Here is an 18470-nt window from a genome sequence, read left to right as displayed (position 1 = left end):
AGGTTTTGATCTGTCTAATAAGGCGTTCAGCCTGTAACAGCTTCTAATTGGTCGGCTCCTCTACCTTCTCTGAGAAGCCGAAGTTTGCGAAAGGAATATGTAGGAAAGGAAGTTAACCAACGCCGTGTACACACTTTTTAATTGTTAACTTTTAATGAGATGTTTTGATGAATGGTTCATCTCGATGGGTGGTGTGGTCAGCGACGACAGTGTGTTCTGCGCGTGTTTGTGCGTGTGTGTGTGTATGTGTGTGTGTGTGTGTTTGCACGTGCAGGATCAGGGTTAGTAAAGGTGCAAAGAGCTGGAAACAGATAAAAAATAAAAATCACGGGACCACTGCAGAAATAATGGGACATCTGGTCCAGACATCTGGAGCCAGAGGACTTTTAGGAGCTTCCCAGCATCCTCTCACCTTGCGGGTAAATTAGCAAAGTGACAAAATATGCAAAATATGGCGGGGGTAAACGATCCTGACAATCACACAGAGGGAGGACAGTTGAGACGGATTACAGGGAAATTCATCATTTGAAGGCGATTTCCTTTTGCCTCACACGGACAAAGCTTGATAGAGGATTGAGAATGTGGAAGCCGAGATGTGCCGTGCGGTGTGTGTGTGTGTGTGTGTGTGTGTGTGCGTGGGCCTGAGACGTTCTTCATAAATATGGATCACTCTATTGAGAGCGGTAATCACATTGATCAGCTCAGTCTGTTGATGTCTGCGATGACCACAGAGGTTTAACAGGCTTAGGGGAAATTTATAGGTCAAGACGATTTATCCTCACAATGATTCCAAAGCTTCAGACCGACAGTGTTTTCAAACAGATATTTGTTTGAGACGGACATTATTTCAGGTACGGGCCAAACAAAAGATGACTGACAGTTCTCTCTGTCACTCAGACACCGGCATGAATCTTCCCCACACTCGATGGGCCGGGCGCGGCCATTCACCGGGCTGACACTGACATTTACCGATGAATTTTCATTAAAAGTAAAAATGAAAGAAAACACATCAGCTATTCCTGAAATGTCAAACTTGTTTATTGAATTAGTTTTGGAATAAGTGTAATTTGTGGGTCGTGCAGTTGCCGGATCACGGTTCATTCCATGGTTGCAGCACATAGTTGAAATAGTTTGTTTCCTGCAGGTTGTGGACTTGGGAGAACGAAGTGAATCACATCATCCATTAATCACACCCCGTGCTTTGCTTTCCCGGGCTTAAATTTTGCAGTGAAAAGTGAGGTTGAAGGAGGCAGCCCCGGCTTTCCAAGTACACATGACGGACTGAAGGGTTGGCATGTGTCTTCTTGAGCGAGGTGGAAGACGGAGAGAGATGCTGACAAGCCGGTGTGCCTGTCTCGTCTTTCCCCTTGGCCTAATGTAAGGTCACAGTGGAAAGGTGGGACAATAAATGCCACCGAGTCACTCTGACAGCTTGACCCCTGGGAGAGAAAATACCCTTTTCATCAGATGCCCGTCCTCCCCAGTGCCCCATTCTTTCCCAAACTCCCCACTACTCTCTTCCTATCGTGTTTCCTCTCGTCATGTCCGATTCGTCTTTATTAACCTTTGCTTTCCCCCGCACTGTCTCTCGTACCACCAACTGTTTTGCCCTCTTTGCTCTCTTCCCCCTTTTCCTTGCAATACAAAAACACCCACACACACATCCAGAGACACAGGAGCGGCCTCATAGCCTTTTCTTCCCTGGCAGTTTCCTTGGGTTCTCGATCTAATGTCACAAATAGGTAATAAAGATGCCATCAAAAGGACACCAGAGGATCCGCAGTCTGCCTTTGTTCCATCCCGCTCGTAACTCTCCAGAGGGCAGAAGGACATACATCACCTGGAGAGCCGGCTGGCACAGAATTATGTTGTTTAGTGCAGCCTGTTCTCATGCTGATCCAAATGCATAACACCCGTGTGCAAAGAGAGAAGAAGGCCAAGCCCACTGTGCAAATAGAGCTGCTTGTATATGCCGCGGCACAAATGTTAGCCTTTAAGTGCAGGCCATTAAGCAATCTAAAATATAAGGCAGGACAGATCTGCTAGAGGTCCCTGCTCAGCATGCTCACCGCAGAGGAGAGGGAAGTAAAGATGCAGGCAGAGGACGGGAGGAACACACTGTATTTATCCCACCCCCCCCCCCCCCCCCCCCCCCCCCCCCCCCCCCCCCCCCCCCGACCCCTCCTCAGACAGTCACATAGGCTCGGCCCATAATGTCTTGTCAGATGTGACCTTGAGCGAGTCCATTGTCTCGCAGGATCTTCACTCACGCTGTCACATCAGACTACTTAAGCGTTCTCAATAAAAAGCAACACAACAGCCGCCCCACCATGATGGATCGCTGCACATCACTTGCATTAGCAAACAACTGGGGCAGGTTTGTCATTTCCAATTATCGGCGCCGTACAGTGCGGTGGCTCCAAAAAGTCTTCCTCGTGAAATCCGTGTGTCGGCTTTTACTGGAAACGACATTAGACAACAGCTGAATGTATGAAACCTTTAACAAACAAGGGGGGGGGGGGGGGGGGGGGGGGGATCACTGAGACAGCTCCGAGCGAGGTAGATAACAATGCCCCATACATGTATTATTAAATGGCAGAGCACAGGCTGCTGTGCCCATTTATTTTGAGTGGAAGAGAAAACCAGGGCCCTGATTTGAACATTTGAACAAAGTTGTATTGCAATAGGTTGTAAACTTTCTAATTCTGCGTTTAGCACACGTTTATACAGTATTCTTGCACATCCAAACTATGTGAGGAAGTGGAGTGATGAGTGATTTTCGCACATGGAACGATGGGTCTGTGGAATTCAATGCTTTGCCTTCAGGAAGCATCTCACCTCCATGGGCACGGCGCTCTGCAGCTCTGCTCCAGCTGAGCGGTCCACAGCTCTCACTCTGTGTCCTCACGGTATTTTGCTAAATCACTCACAGTGAGTCACTTGACTGCACCTCCGCGTGAGGAGCTGCTCCGAAGAGATGCGATTGACCTTAGAGTTAAAACTGTGATAGTCATAAGGGGCACTGCACGTTCCACCTTGTGTCTGCGGGGGGGGTTTTCTCCGGGTACTCCAGCTTCCTGCCACAGTACAGAGACATGCAGATTGGGGTTAATTGGTTAATTGGCGAATCTAAATTGACTCTAGGTTTTGAATGGCTCCAGCTCCGAATGGCAGTTATGAAAACGAGACACCGTGGGGGAACATGCTTATGTCTTCTGCTTCTCCTTCTTCATTTAGCCAGTCTTCACGGTGAGGCTGGTTTCTGGGCGGTGGCATGAACATTTGTGCACGCTCTTATGCTTTCATCTTCGGAATGTGTGAGTGCAAATTCCTCTTCATATCATGCAGGATGCAACATTGGAAAGACTGCAAGGGGAGAGAGCTTCTCAGGTGCTGGTGTGTTTTTATGAGGTTGACCTTGTCTTGCTTGGGGGGGGGGGAACGGAAAGGCAAACTCCTCTGTCGTCTATGGGAAAGAAGTAAATCGAACTTTTGGACGATTTGCACCAAAAAAAAAATGTGTACAGCTGCTATTTTGGAGTTAACAGGTATATGCCTTTGACCGGTTTAACCTGCTTCTTGCCCAATGTTAGCCTCCCTTCACTCCTCAATGGATTAGCGTTATAGATATTGGACAGATAGTCTTTCAAGGGAAGGAAAGTCAAGAGAAGGTTTATCATAGTTTGAAGCTGATCGCAGTGTTTGACTTTTAGTCCGAACTTTGGTCTCAAAACAACAGAACAGCAGCTGCTCGGATACTAACCCCTTTGTCTGGATCCTTTGCTTTTCCTGTTCCAGTCACAACATGAGGCCTTGAGGTCACGAGGAAGTCGTGTGTGAGTTGTTAGAATAATAGGGGCAACGTATGAAACGGCCACGGTAAGATGTCACACCCCCGGCTTGTCTCTATCCAGTAACACTTCTCCTGGGGTGAATACCTGATGTGTTTGAAAGGTGCAGGCACAGATTTTATGACGGTGTTTTTCGTTGCCCCCAGTTTGAACTTTGTGGCTCCAGTGACCAAGTGATGGTGGCAAACAGTAACCTCGGCTCCGTGCTTTACGAGATCTGTTCAGAGAGCCGTGCGGGGGTGTAGCGGAGGGTGTACACACATAAATGCTGTTTACCCACCTCTTCAAGATCTGGAATAGCATTTATGCAGATCCGCCCCACGCGCTTACACATGGTTTTCATGGGTTAGTTCACTCGTTGGAACTATCTCCCGGGATTTCTGGCTTTGTCCCCTCTCTGGGTATTTCCACATGAGCACAGAGGGGCCATTATCCCACCATCCCCTCGTGCGCGGTGGTGAGTAAAGGCAATAAAACCATCTCTGCACTGCTCTGCAACAGTAAGAGCAGGTTCAATGTGGCCGATTTTTGAGAAACGGGTTGGAAATGAGAGATCTTCATTTAAATATGAGCAGTTTGTTTGAGTTATAGTTATAAAAGAAAAATGTATATAGGTTTATAGTGTAGACTTTCATTAATTTTAATTTCTTCATTCTAAGATTCCATCTATTATGTGGGTGTTCCTGCTCAGTGTTCTCCTGAACGCTATGTTTAGCACTGATGAACTAGAACAACCAGAGACAGGAGGAACTGACAGACTGAGGAAATCTCATCTGCACTAAATGTCCTCTCGTTAATTAAGTCCGTATTAGGTTCAACAGCCAGAGACGTGTTCACAGAGGTAAAAGTACATGAGAATTACTGCCCTGTGGTTAAATGCCTCCGCCAAACCAGTCAACTTGTAGCTTTGATCCAGAATTATTATGATCATAGATGTAGTGAGAACTTTGAAGTTATTTAATCAGATGTAATAAATATTTAAGAATGGTGTTTTTATTATTATTTTTTCTTGTGTTATGGCCGAAATATATTTTGTGAGATTACACAGCAATTCAAATCAGATCATCCTTGGCTCCGGGGGGGGGGGACATTGTTGCCAGTTGTAAATACATCCCCCTCAAGGCTCTCCAGACATGTCATGTGTACGAGGACGAAACATACAAAGAACATTATGATCTAACCGATGTTCTCAAGGGCTGAGAAATTATTGAGGGCTGAGCTTTTTACAAATGCTGGGCCTTCGTCAACATCCATTCACGTCTGTCTGTGAAAACCATCACACACACGTTTTGAACTTCCACAGATCCTGTTCACACAGATCAGCCCTCAGTCTTAAGGTAACAGGTCTGAAGCAAATTTCTAAATCCTAGATAAACAACATCACAACCATCATTTTCATCTCTGAAATTCAAACTTTGTTCACAAGGTCACAGACACACTTTATTGTGTGTGCTGTCCTCCAGCCTTTTCCAGGACTGCAACTATTTCATCTGGAGTTTTCTCCACCACTGAGACCCAGAGGATCTGTTAATGACATAGACACTTTTTTGCATTAAAGACAGACTGTCTCCATTTAGCTGTATTTGAATGAACTAGCTTTATTGTGATGCTGGACAAGCTGTTAAAAAGAAGTGCAGCAAACACAAAGTAAACTGCTCTTTATCTAATGGTCAGCCAGCCTCTGTTGTGTTTGACCGATTTGTTAGACTCAAGAATCACCACCAGTGTCTGTGCCTTCCAGGGACGTCTCTCCAATAAAAGCCACAGTTCTGTCGTCTGCTGCATGAAAGACAAACATGTGGCCCCGTGCCCAGTGCCTCTTTTAAACACGGCAATTTGTCATGTTCTTTTAGATCCAACTTTTCTCTTTAACCTCTGTCTGTAGTTGAGCCTCTTTGAGCCAGATTCGTTATCTTTCTCAGTGACATTCGTCTTTCCTCAGGGACAACAAGCACATTGTTAAAGATAATAAGGCGTCCTTAAACTTTAAATGGTGGTTTGGGGGTTTTCTTGACATAAATGAGCCTTTTTGTGAAGAAAAAAAGACTTTGTATTTTTAGAAAACCCTGAGACTGAGGCTCCTTTCTGCAACCAGAACTGCCTCGATTTCTTATTTTGTGGGATGGATTTAATCATGTGCTTGAATATTTCTTTGTATATTCCGGTCCATGTTTACATGATAGCATCATGCAGTTGCTGCAGATTTTCGTCAGCGGCACCTTCCTGTGCACATCTCTCCTCCCGAAATGTGTTCCATTGAATTTGGATCCGGTGACTGTGCAGTGCACTGAGGTAATTGTCACGGTGGAACAAGCTCAAAATGGTGCTACCTGGGATTTAGCCTTTAGAACGTAGGTAGACTGCAGTGATAAAGTGATGCACGTGGTCAGCAAATATATACTGAAGTAAACTATTCGTCTGAAATGGCGCTCAGTTATTAAGTGGCATAATGTGCAATGGCAAATATTCCCCTCACCATTGCCTCACAGCCACCAGCCTCTCAACCGCTGACACGTGAGAGGACTGGACTCACGTTGACACCGAATTCTGACCCCCCCGACAACCGAATGTCACAGGCAACATTTTTCTAATCTACTTCTGTCCGGCTTTGGAGAGCTGCTGCTGCTAACTGTGTCCTCGGGCTCCTGTTGCTGGCTGACAGGAGGGGGGGACCCAGTGGCGTCTAATGCCGCTGCAGCCCATCCACTTCACTTTTTGACGCGTGGTGCAGCCGGCGCCACGGCCTTGCATGGGGCTGCTGTAACGTGGTGTTGGTTTTGAGTTGCTGTTGCCTTCCTGTCAGCGTGAGCCGGTCCGCTCTGACCTCTGTCTCTAACAAGGTGTTCTCGCTGACAGGACTGCAGCTCAGATCACATTTCTTCCTCGTTCTGTTGTTCACTTTTGAGAGATAATTCAACGTGTCTGCAGGTTTTTTGGAATGCATCGAGTTGCTGGCTCATGCACGGCTGATGAGATATTTTACATGGTCCAGCAGGGGTAGGTGTTTTTAATAAAGGGGCCACACTGGGCATGCTTTTTATTGAAGTGCAGCAAAAATAACAATTAAGTTTTATGTGGAACTTTGAAGGCAGTGTGTCCATTAACTAGCACCAGATGTATTTACACACTTAAATCTGTTAAGGTTATTTGAAGTGTTAAGGGCCACAATACGAAAAGTATGCATGCCCATGATACCCATATGAAGAGTTATATCAAGAACCTTTCACTCCTGGTGGCCAAGTGTACCAAATACTCACACCACAACCAAATACTCACAAGATAACAAACTACTCTAAATATCACCAAATACATACCAAAACTCACGACTAACCGAAAAACTGTTAATATGACCGAATACCCGCAACACAACCAGATACTTGCAACACTTCTAAATACTCACAACACGACTAAATACAACAAAAAAACAAATAGGCCTACTCACAACAAAACGAAGCATTAGCCTCGTGCTTATTAGCTGAATGGATAATACGTGAATAATCGCCACAGTGACGACAATAACCTACATGTTGATGTTAGAAAGACAAAGCTAGCCTGTTATACAGTTAGCTAACATCATGTTAGCCTGTTTCATTAAGTGTATTTTATGGAAATATGTCATGATATTTGGTTTATTGTATTTCCAGCGCATGTGTTGTCAAATTGATGTTTTCTTTATTAACAATTATTGTCTTAAACTATAATGCAATGAGCTGTCAGGGCCATTTTTTTTATTATTTAAAAAATAATAATAATAATAATATTTTTCAAGATTAGATGGAATACAAATCTACACATTGTCGTTAATCCATAAAATCCTCTTATTCCTCTTGTACACTGGAGCATCATTTTATTAACAGATTTGAGTTCCTGTTTCCTTTAGCTGGTCCCCATTTCCTTCTCATTATCTGCAGACTGTAATCCGGCTGCTCAATCATGGAGGAAATTAATGTAATTACTGCGCACAAATTATTATTTGAAACCACAACACGCACGTGGCTTATTCACTCAAACCTGCAGAGTGTGTACCTGCTACTATTTATCTTCTTGTTTTCCTGCACCTTTTCTTCTGTTTCTTATTAGTTTTCATCTGAGGCACCGTTGTGATGGGAAAGAAACTTCCTCCAATTGTTTTCCCTTCCTAGGGTGTTTTTTATGAAAGTATACAGGAATATACTTGAATACTGCAGTTTAAATGACATTATGGCAGTCACTGTGGCTCACACTGCTGCAAGACATGTAAATAATTATGTCAGCAGCCGAACACTGTCTATTCCACATCACAAATTGTGTCTGTGTTGTGTATTTACGGAGGTGTTGTCAAGTCTCTTCACAGTAACAGAAAAACCAGATGAACACAACAACACAAACGAATCTGTTGCCTGAAAAGTAATTTCAGGACTTGGGTTTTGGGTTATGTAAGTATAAGAAGTAGCTGTATGATTGTTTTCTATCGGTGGCTTGTTCCCTCTTGGAAACTCTATTTTATTCCTTAATTGATGTACTCAAAAAGCTCAAATTGAGGCTTTGAAGTAGTCGCAGTGTTAGCAGGCAGAAACAAGAGCCTGTGGTGGGCCAATCGATAGAAACTTCATTACTTGGAAGCCCGGCTAGTAATCTCCTTGGCTGCAGCTGTGTGGAATGGGGGGGGGGACATACATTCTACCACAGCACCTGTTCTCAGTGATACATCCAGCCTCCACCTGCAGAGGCACAAACGCACACAAACACACAACGCCGAGGTTCAACACACTCGGACAGTCCTAACCATCCCTCTCCCTCTGTCCGTCAACAACGAGCTCACAAGGTTTTCATGTTATTGTACACTCGCTCCCCGCTCCTGTCTCGCCCCTCCAGATGAGCTTTCTCACATTTGTGCCAGGATGCATCTGTAGCAGCTGACAAGAGCAGAAAGAGAGAAAACTGATGGTGGGGGGGGGGGGGGGGGGCAGCAGCAGGGGAGAGGAGCAGCAGGGGACGTGTGAGGTGAAGAGGAGAACACTCAAGTGTTTTATTTATTTCAGCTGCACAGCCCTATTTGGGTTAGGAAATCGTGTAGTATAATAATATGCTCCATTTTAACACCAAAAGTGGTTCCATGACGTCGAGCCACGGACACATTGTTAAAAACAAATTTCCTCTCTATCTTTCTGTCGATGAGAAAATCTTGTCTCTGCAGGAGAAATGAAGAAGTAATCAGGAATAAGGACTCAACTCTCACATTTGTACAAATCTATATGGTGCTGTTCAAACAAAGGCCAGTGGAAACACAAGTGTGGATGTTTTGGGCCCAAGTAGAAAACAGTAAAGAAAGCTGTATGGATTTTAAACACAATGATACTGTACTACACTGAACTGCATGTGTAGTTTGTCTTGTTGTCTGATTTAACCAGTAGGTGGCAGTGACAGAGTTAGAACAGCCAGGGCTGATTTTGGACATCAGTTCTTACTTTGTACAGAATTCATTCATTTTATTTTTGAATTTTTAAGAAAGCAGAACTAATCTTCTTTCCTCCTTTTTTGTGACGACTTCTCGTTATGTGGGAAACAATGAGGACTGTCCACTTGAGAGCTGGGGGGGGGGGGGGGGGGTGCAGCTGCAGTGCTGCTGATGCACACGAGAGTTCATCGAGGTGGAAACGGTTGTTCCATGACAGAAATACAGATACAGGATGTGTATTGTCTTATTTCCCTTTGTCTGGGCCCATCTTGCTGCTAAAGGTCAACACTGGCACTTTGTCAAGAGAGGAAATGCTAATCATATGCTAATGACGCCCATTACACTGTACATCCACGTATTCAAAAAGTAAAGCAGAAGGGATTTCTGCCCTGTTGAATAGACTGAATGGTGCTTTGTGTCTTAAGTGAACTGGAATCTTTGTGCAATTCACAGGGATTTTCCTTTCGAAACACTGGAAATGCTGGGTTGATTAATTAGATGTTAACAAGTATTTGCAATTTATTGATGAGCCGGGATTTTACAGATTTTTTTCACATTTTTGTGATTCACATTTTTGGAATTGTAATAAAAACTCCAGAATCAGTGAGTCCAGTGCTGGCTCGGCCACTAACTGCATCTCCTGGCTTCATTGGTTCATTTGTAATGTGTGAAAGTCACACACAATAGATCACACATCGGTGATTTCAGTAATAGTTCAGCTCCCTGATGTTCTGAAGCATTCGTACAATTAACTCTGATGGGTCCACAGGGGCAGTGACGAGGGCAGGTCAGTACAATGAGACTCATCATTCAGTATGGTATTGCCCTGAAGGAAACTTTATTGATTAATGAGTATCCCATGTCATTTCTCATTTTTAATGTTGTTTTAATATGTATATCATTACAGTATATCAGTACAAGTAATTTTCTTTTAACCTTTAATTAATCAGGAAGTGAGAGATAGACATATCACTTCTGCCAGGGAGGAATTAGAAAGTTTTCACATAATATCACGTAACCTAATATAAAATAAAATTACATAACATGACATAAGAATATACACGAATCAATCGCAATTAGTTATGAAAAATAAAAACATAAAGAGTTAAGGGTCTTGCAATATAATGTAATATAATATAATTATTGTTAATATAATTATAATTAAATAAAGAGTATATTTTGATCTGATCCATTCTAGATAGTATCTCTGACAGCTGCCCATGGCATGTTAATCAAGTGTTGTTCAATTTTGAAAAAGGAAAATCCTCTAATTACTACAATACCCACATATTGAATATATCCTTTTGAATGACGACTCCACACTGATCTCAAACGTTGGTTCCGAAGTCGCCGGATCTCGTGACACGATATTTCTGTGTGGTCATATCCGTCTTACTTAACTTCCCTGGTCTCGCAGCTATCAAGATAGCTTAGCAGCACTTTGATTAAAAGACCGGGGTTAACAGGACATCTGGTTGGAAATCTGGCCAGAGATTACGCCCCGCAGCATCATCTTACTCAGAGGCGGCAAATTGTGTAATTAAGACAAAAGTATTGCTGTTTCTCGCCTTACTCGACCTTTGAGGTATAGCTTCTTTTTCTGGTAACCGTATTTTACAAAATGTATTTAATGACACATTCTTTCTGGATATTTTATTGCATTTTCACAAGATAAATGAGGGAGTTGGAAACCAGGGCCTTGCAGTCATATGAAACTCTTTCCTGTGCCAGCAAGATGTATGATATAAAGCAATGATTACATTTTAAACGTAATCACTTTGTATTTTAAAGGATTTCAGGTCAGAGAACATTACTTTTGTGAAATGTTCCCTGTTTTTCCAGCCTGATGTTATGACACTGAGACGAGTGAGATGACAGCCACCAGGCGCAGAGGTCATGGTATCAGGTGAACTGACACACAACAACACAGGCCTTTGTGTTGCAGCTCCTTGTAATGCACCTCTTCAAGGTAAGTAATTTAAAGCCAACGCTGGGCCTGTATCTGCTGACCTGCTCATGCTATGTTGTCTAACTTAAGGTTTTATGCATGCTTCATAATTCTGGCCCATGCAAGAGTTTCTGAAAGGATTCAAAGATTTATCTCCAATCTTTTGTCACATGTGTTGCTGCTTTGAACAAACATCAAAGCTACTTGAACACATTTTAACCGTATGGTCCCGGATGACTACAACCAACTGTTATGTATTTATTCTCTTTGGAGAATCCCCCTTTCCCAAGTTGTGAATTCATCGTTCCAACGTGTTCACGGGATCTGAATTTCATGGGTTGTTGGAAAAACAGGGAGGCTGTGAAAAATTTGTGTTGTTTTAATTGATCAGAGCGTTTCAACAACACCTTGAATTAATATTTGCATGATAATGAAAAGAAAGAAAAAGGATTTGGCAAATTAATCATTTAAAACTACTCACGTTAGCATCCGAAAGGTGACAAGTGTAATATAATTTGACACTAGAAGCTGCTATTTAGAGCTGATTGTAAAAATATGCTAATTGGTTTGTAGGTCATGATCTGAGCAACTCTGCAACTTGTGTACCAAAACGTTTTGCTAACTTTCTAAGTTGTTCCAACTGGGTTCCAGCAGGGAACTAATATTTCCACTTATTCCAGCACAACATGAGCATACAATAATAATTTGAATGACAAAATAGAATTAGACAAATTCTAATTTGACAAATGACATAAATTACATAAATAGAATTCTGTAGGATGCACACCATCTCAAAATATTATTATGCTCTTTTTTATAATGTTTTGAATTTAAACAAGCTCTCAGTTTGACCTTATGGGATTAAGATATATTTATCGTTAGTTACCTTCAGGGGTTGTACACGTTACATAGGAAACTGGACTAGCTTGTGTTTCTTGAGCTCAGTTGTGTATGCACACGTGTACAGCCCCTGGAGATACCATGACCTGAAACTTTACAGATAAACATGTTATTATTTACACAACATGATCCTGTGATCTCACATATGGATGAATGTTTTTTACCAAGCTAAACACTAATAGTTATGATTATGCTGTGTCCTAGTGACGATTCACAGCTGAGCACCTCAGACCCTCTGCACCTCGAGGCAGCTCTCTAATGACTCATTTCACTGATCTGCTGCTTTTCCCAAATTCGAGAGCTTCTCAGCTCACAGGCCGTGTTTACAGAAATATAGTTTAGTGCATGGACTGAAAAACACTGGAATAATCGTACTGTATGTAATGTAATAACAATGTAATAACAGTGTAACAAAAAGAGAATCACAAGTGAATAAAAGAGGATAAAAGCAGTATAAAATAAAAACATAAAAAATGTTCACCCCTCCAACCTCCCCCATCCAAGCACATAGCAAGACAGCCGAGAAAGCGCTATCGCAAGTCTGATAATTTTGAAATGAGAAAACACCAGAGGCAGGTAAAGAGAGTTAAAATTATCAAGATACAATAATAAAATGCTAAAAGAGAGATTAAAAGGATAAAGACAAAATCAATTTCTAATAAAGGAATGAGTAAAATCAGAAACAATTCAGAAAAAGTAAATTGGTAAAATTTTTGACTGAATAAATGAGATGGTGTATCATTAAAATGAAAAGATAAATAAATTAACAGACATAGGCCGGTCTTGCATCCGCCCTTTGAAAATATCCAGGTGTGGGATATGTACAGTGTAATCCCTATTAATAAACAGTATATTTATATCACATAAATATATTTTATATCCTACCAAGTGCCTCATAAAACTACTTGGAATTGTGCCAGTTTACCTCCTCCCCCCAAATAGGAAAGAAATGAAGTGTATTATTGAGTTCTCTGTATCGGCCGTCAGATGGACTCTCGTGATGAGGCGTGACAGCAAAGACCTGACAAAATGAAGCTGTCTGACCGTCTCAATCCACTCTTCTTCTTCTTCTTTTTTTTTTCCAGAGAACTTCAATCACTCAATTTCTCTGAGTCTCTCAGTCTGTTTCCAATCCCGGCAAAACAGCTGGCCCCGGCATTTAGAACACATGGGGATTATGAGGTTGATTTAGTTAAAGGCTCAATCCAGAATCAGACCATTGCTACACTTGATGATGACGCGATCACCTCACTGTCGGATATTTTCATTCAGATTTCATGCATTTACAGTAGAGAAAGCTCATTTATCTACCTACCTATCTGTTGGGAGTCAAAAGTCAAAGTTCAGGGGTTGAGAGAAACATTATGTCCGTCACTGCGTCATGACACGTGTGCTTTTATTCATCTTGTGTGAGTATTTTTTTCCACTAGGGTTTTTTAACTAAGGCTGGATTAAAGTAATCTCTGTGGCTGTGAATATATTACATCTTGTTTGGTCTCTTGTGTCATTATGAGCTCAGTTAATGATCAGCTGCTTTCATTTGAACACTGGAATCCACGGTATGCTGCTGCTAAAGACAACAAAGGTGTGTATAAATACTCCAGGTGTGAGTGTGCGTGTGTGTGTGTGTGTGTTTATGTGTGCGTTTGTGTGTGTGTCAATGTGCACTGCCAGGGTGCGTGCTCAAAATTAAATCTGCGAAATCAAGTAAGCATCCCAGTGCCCCCTGGCCTCTCATTGGCTAGGACCAGAAGCTGATTTGCATGTGGTGGGAGTGTCCTGAGCCAGCAGTGGGATGAATGACTTGTTCAAGTCAGATAGCAATAAGGCTTAGAGCTCAGCAGAGGTCCGCACTGCTCAGCACTCAAAATGCCTGGGTTACTCAAACTGCCTCTTTCACTGCTGTAAGTGGGAAGTGCCGCACCGGGACAGAAACATGATCGACAGCCGACACCACGGTCTTAGAAAAAGAGGAGGACTATGGGTAAGTCTCATGAGAATTCAATTTACACACAAACTTCACTTTAACAAGTAGCTTTTATGATGCTGCTAACCCGGCCCTCTCTGTACTCCACTGTTCTTACACTCATGTCTTTTGATCAATGATTTAAACTTGTGTAAAAGTAACTTAAGGTACATAACAAACTGAACTTCATGTCTGGCTGAATGATTATTGTAAAGCGAGCTACACTAAGTGTCATGATTACAATTCACACGGCGGTCGCCTAGTGTCCACCGAGCTCTGCATCTTCTATTATAACTGGAAAATAATGTTCACACTGAATAATACAACATTAGTGCTGCCTCATTTAGCAGACCTCATTCTGCAACCCTCTCATTAAACTGTGTTATCTTTAACTGTCTTGTATTACAGGGATTGTGCATCCTCTTGCTTTACACCAGCCCTCTCTCCTGTTTTGCACATTTCAGCCAAGCGAAAGAGCTCATCTATAAGATAAAGGAGGGATTACCCAGAGGGACCTTCATAGGGACCATCGGAGTAGACTTAAATTTGGATTTTTCTGTTGAGCCCCCCTATTTATTCAATCTCCCACAAAAGAAGGTCAGTGGAGAGTATGTGAATCTAAATAATACCACCGGAGAGCTTTACACATCTGCCACAGAGATCGACAGGGAGACCCTCTGTCCTGATAACTCCGAGGGACGGGGATGTGTCCTGTCGCTGGATGTGTTCGTGTTGCCTCAGCAGCACTTTCAGCTGATCAAAGTCAAGATCGTCATCGAGGACGTGAACGACAACAGGCCAAAGTTCCCCACGGATGAGATCTACTTGTCTGTCCCCGAAAACACACCGATTAACGCTCGCTATGCGGTGGAGCAGTCTGCAGTGGACCCGGACCTGGGCGCTCACGGAGTGCAGACCTACTGGCTGGTTAACGACTTTGGCGTGTTCACACTGGACGTTGAGGAGAACGAGGGGGGGGAGCTGACACCTTTCCTCATCGTGACAGAAGCCTTGGACAGAGAGACTCAGGCTGAATACATTACGGATATCATCGCAGAGGATGGCGGGACCCCTCCTCTTCTCGGCGCTGCTACTTTAAAGATTGTCATCACAGATGTGAACGATAACTGCCCCCAATTCACAGAGTCGCATATTAATGTCACTCTGCATGGGAACACCAGCAAAGGGGCCCATTTGGCACGATTGCACGCTTTTGACCCTGACCTTGGTGCTAATGCTCAGATCAGCTACGCTTACAGCGAACGTGTGCCAAGGGACACCAGGAGCTTGTTCCATTTGGACAGAATCACAGGGGTGATCAAGCTTGCAGGGAAAATAGACACTGCCACATCCACCTTTTACAAACTCACGGTTCTGGCTAATGGACCTGGCTGTATCCCTGCTGTTGCCTCTGTGACTGTCCATATCATCAAAGTTGTGACCGGACCACCTGCTGTCATACCCCGGTACATCGCACCAGAAAAGGATGGAGTGGTGACAATAAAGGAGTCTGAGCCAGTGTTTTCTCCAATTGCTTTTTTTACTGTTAAAAACATTGATTTGAACCAAAGGGTGGACTGTCTTCTGGAAGGGACTGGTCCCTTCAGGCTGGGCCCCTATCAGCAGTTCAAAAACGAGTACCTGCTGGAGACTACGGAGCAACTGGACTATGAAAACATACAGGAGTACGAACTGATTGTGGTTGCTAAGAACACTGGAGGGCTTGTCATCAAGACCTTCCTCAAGGTGCAGGTTTCAGATGAGAACGATAATGCACCAGTGTTCCAGGATTCTTTGGTGGAAATATCTGTGGAGGAAAACAACGCACCAAACACGTTTCTAACACAACTTCAGGCCTCAGACCAGGACAGCGACAGCCGAGGGGAGGTCGTCTACCTCCTTGGAGGTGACACCCCTGGGATCTTTGCTATCGATCGTGTGACAGGAGTCCTGACCGTGACCACATCGCTTGACCGGGAGGAGAAAGAGAAATACCGGTTCATAGTGAGAGCAGTGGATCAGGGGACGCCCAGGAGGGAGTCCATTGCAACTGTGGTGGTGACGGTGCAGGATCGGAACGACAACAGTCCGCGCTTCATCAACAAGGACTTTACTTTCTTTGTTCCGGAGAACTTCCCGGGGTACGGTGAGATCGGAGTCCTCTCGGTGACGGATGCTGATGCAGGAGAAAATGGCTGGGTGGCCCTTTCCATCCTGAACGGCAGTGACATCTTCATGATAGACACAGGGCGCGGAGCCCTGAGGGCCAAGACATCAATGGACCGTGAGCAACAAGGGACATACACATTATGGATCGAGGCCGCTGATGGTGGAGAACCCGCACTTTCCTGTGTCACCATGGTGACCGTTTTGTTGTTGGATGTAAATGACAACCCGCCCATTGTCCTCTTTCCTCAGTCCAACCAGTCCTACATGCTAGTGCTCCCGAATACATTACCGGGAACATCGATCACAGAGGTGTATGCTGTGGATAAGGATACGGGCATGAACGCTGTGATCGCCTATAGTATCGTTAAGAGGAAAGGTGGCGAGCCAGGGTCCTTCGCCATCGACCCAGAAACAGGAAATATCACATTAAAGAGGGAACTCAGCAACCGGGGCCTCTACAGCCTTCTGGTGAAGGTCAGTGATCATGGTCAGCCTGAACCGCTTTACTCAACAGTAATGGTCAACTTCTTTGTGAATGAAACAGTGAGCAATGAGAGTTACATCCAGAGTCTGCTGACCAGGGAGGCTGACATAGAGATAGAGGAGAGGCCTTGGTACATTGGCCAGATGACAGAGGGGCCTGAGCGGTACGAGCGGTTCCCTTGTCAGCCGGTCCTCATTGTTCTTTCAGTGTCCTGCCTGGGGCTACTCTTCTCCGTCGTTGCTCTGACAGCTTACATATGTTGCAAGAGGTTCAAAAAGCACAGAAAGAAAATATCAGAAGTGGAAATACCTTTAAAAATTAAGAAGGACTGCATGCAGGTTGGGAACAGAAAGCTCAGGCAAATCTCTAACATCTAATACTCAGCTGTCCACGAATCCCAAAAAGTACCACCGCTGTTTACAAAAATGTTTACAAAACTCACTGTAAGAAATGTAGCTCTCATACCAAGTTGCTCTTTTCGCTTCTGTCACATAAATTCTATTACTGCAAAACATGATTTAAATTGAACGCAATGAGTTTCTTTGATTAAAACAATGGCACACACTGATGCTCTGCTCTCTCTCCTGCTTCTGATCACGTCTATGAACGCAGACACTTGTGTGTCAGGAAACCAAAGTAAAGTTCAAATTAGTATTGTGTCAAAGTAATAACAGCTTTATTACATAGTCATGAGAGCAACTCATTAATCTAAGGTCCAATGTGTAAATACTGTACAAAATGTTTTACATCTTTATATACAACTTTTGCATACATGTGACAAAGAGAGAAAACAGTTCAAGGCACAACAAATATTTCATTGCTTCATCCCTCGATGGTTACCATTACAGTTACAGTTACAGAGAAGTGATTGCTTTTGGAAGCTGGAGAAATCTGGAACCTGTATTTATTTTTTTAAATACAGTTCAAATGGAACTTGACTTTATTTGAAAACATTCAGATATTTCACTCGTGACCAAAAAATCGTCAGAAATAATCAATAATAATGAATCAATGTTGTCTCGCTAGTTTTTCTAGAGCTTTCAGTCACATCACACATCTGTAACGTGGCTATTTTGGGGTTTTATGCATTTCAGAATATACACAATCACAATATGTAATCCATTACAATTTGATCAGGTTTAAAGCTCTGGGGGGGAAAAGCTAGTAAGTGGACCTTGAGTTAAGCTTTTCCTTGTTCAAAGTCTGTGTGATGGCTGAGAGCCACGGTTCCCAACCAGATGCCCTACTTCCCGCGGAGGCTCACTGATGGTGCACTGTGTGTGAAACCTTTCAGTGCCATCTCACCGGGGCACACTCGCACCCTTTCATCACACTGAGGAATTTGAACTGTTTCATCTTTGTCATCTGCTTCGAGTCACGTCCGTCACCCTCCTTCATATGACCATGCAGTTCTCAACGTGTCTGTGAAAAAATGCTGTTTGTGAAAGGAAATCTAACTATTAAAGATGCTTTATTTTTTTATAAAACACTGTTTTTTATTTCTGTACCACCTGTATTTCCTAATGTGCTTTCAAATGTGATGTATCAGAGCTAGTTTGATATTTAATACGATTTGAAGTGGCAATTTATCCCCCCCCCCACCCCACAAAAAAACACCAGATGTTTATTGGTTGAATAAATTAGAACTTCCTTCAGTGATTTATGAATAATCAATTATATTGTAAAAAAACAGATCAAAGTGAGAAAGCATCCTC

General features: G+C 43.2%; 1 protein-coding gene across 1 annotated transcript; it reads left to right on the top strand.

The window, feature by feature from the left end:
* Positions 1-13957: 13957 nt before the first annotated feature.
* On the top strand, positions 13958-18219 carry LOC128438468 (protocadherin-20). Its single transcript, XM_053421055.1, has 2 exons — positions 13958-14120; positions 14511-18219. Exons 1-2 carry the CDS (start codon positions 14073-14075, stop codon positions 17130-17132), a joined length of 2670 nt encoding a protein of 889 aa, XP_053277030.1. The 5' UTR covers positions 13958-14072; the 3' UTR covers positions 17133-18219.
* The last annotated feature ends 251 nt before the right edge of the window (positions 18220-18470 follow it).

The sequence above is a fragment of the Pleuronectes platessa genome, chromosome 1 (genome assembly GCF_947347685.1).
Source record: "Pleuronectes platessa chromosome 1, fPlePla1.1, whole genome shotgun sequence".
Lineage (NCBI taxonomy): Eukaryota > Metazoa > Chordata > Actinopteri > Pleuronectiformes > Pleuronectidae > Pleuronectes > Pleuronectes platessa.
This window is presented reverse-complemented; position numbering and strand designations above follow the sequence as displayed.

What these genes read in the sequence shown, in the direction of transcription:
- LOC128438468 (XM_053421055.1), top strand. Translation starts at nt 14,073, where the DNA reads ATGATCGACAGCCGACACCACGGTCTTAGAAAAAGAGGAGGACTATGG. An exon ending in GAAAAAGAGGAGGACTATGG is followed by an intron (nt 14,121 to 14,510) that starts GTAAGTCTCATG and finishes CTTGTATTACAG; the next exon opens with GGATTGTGCATCCTCTTGCT.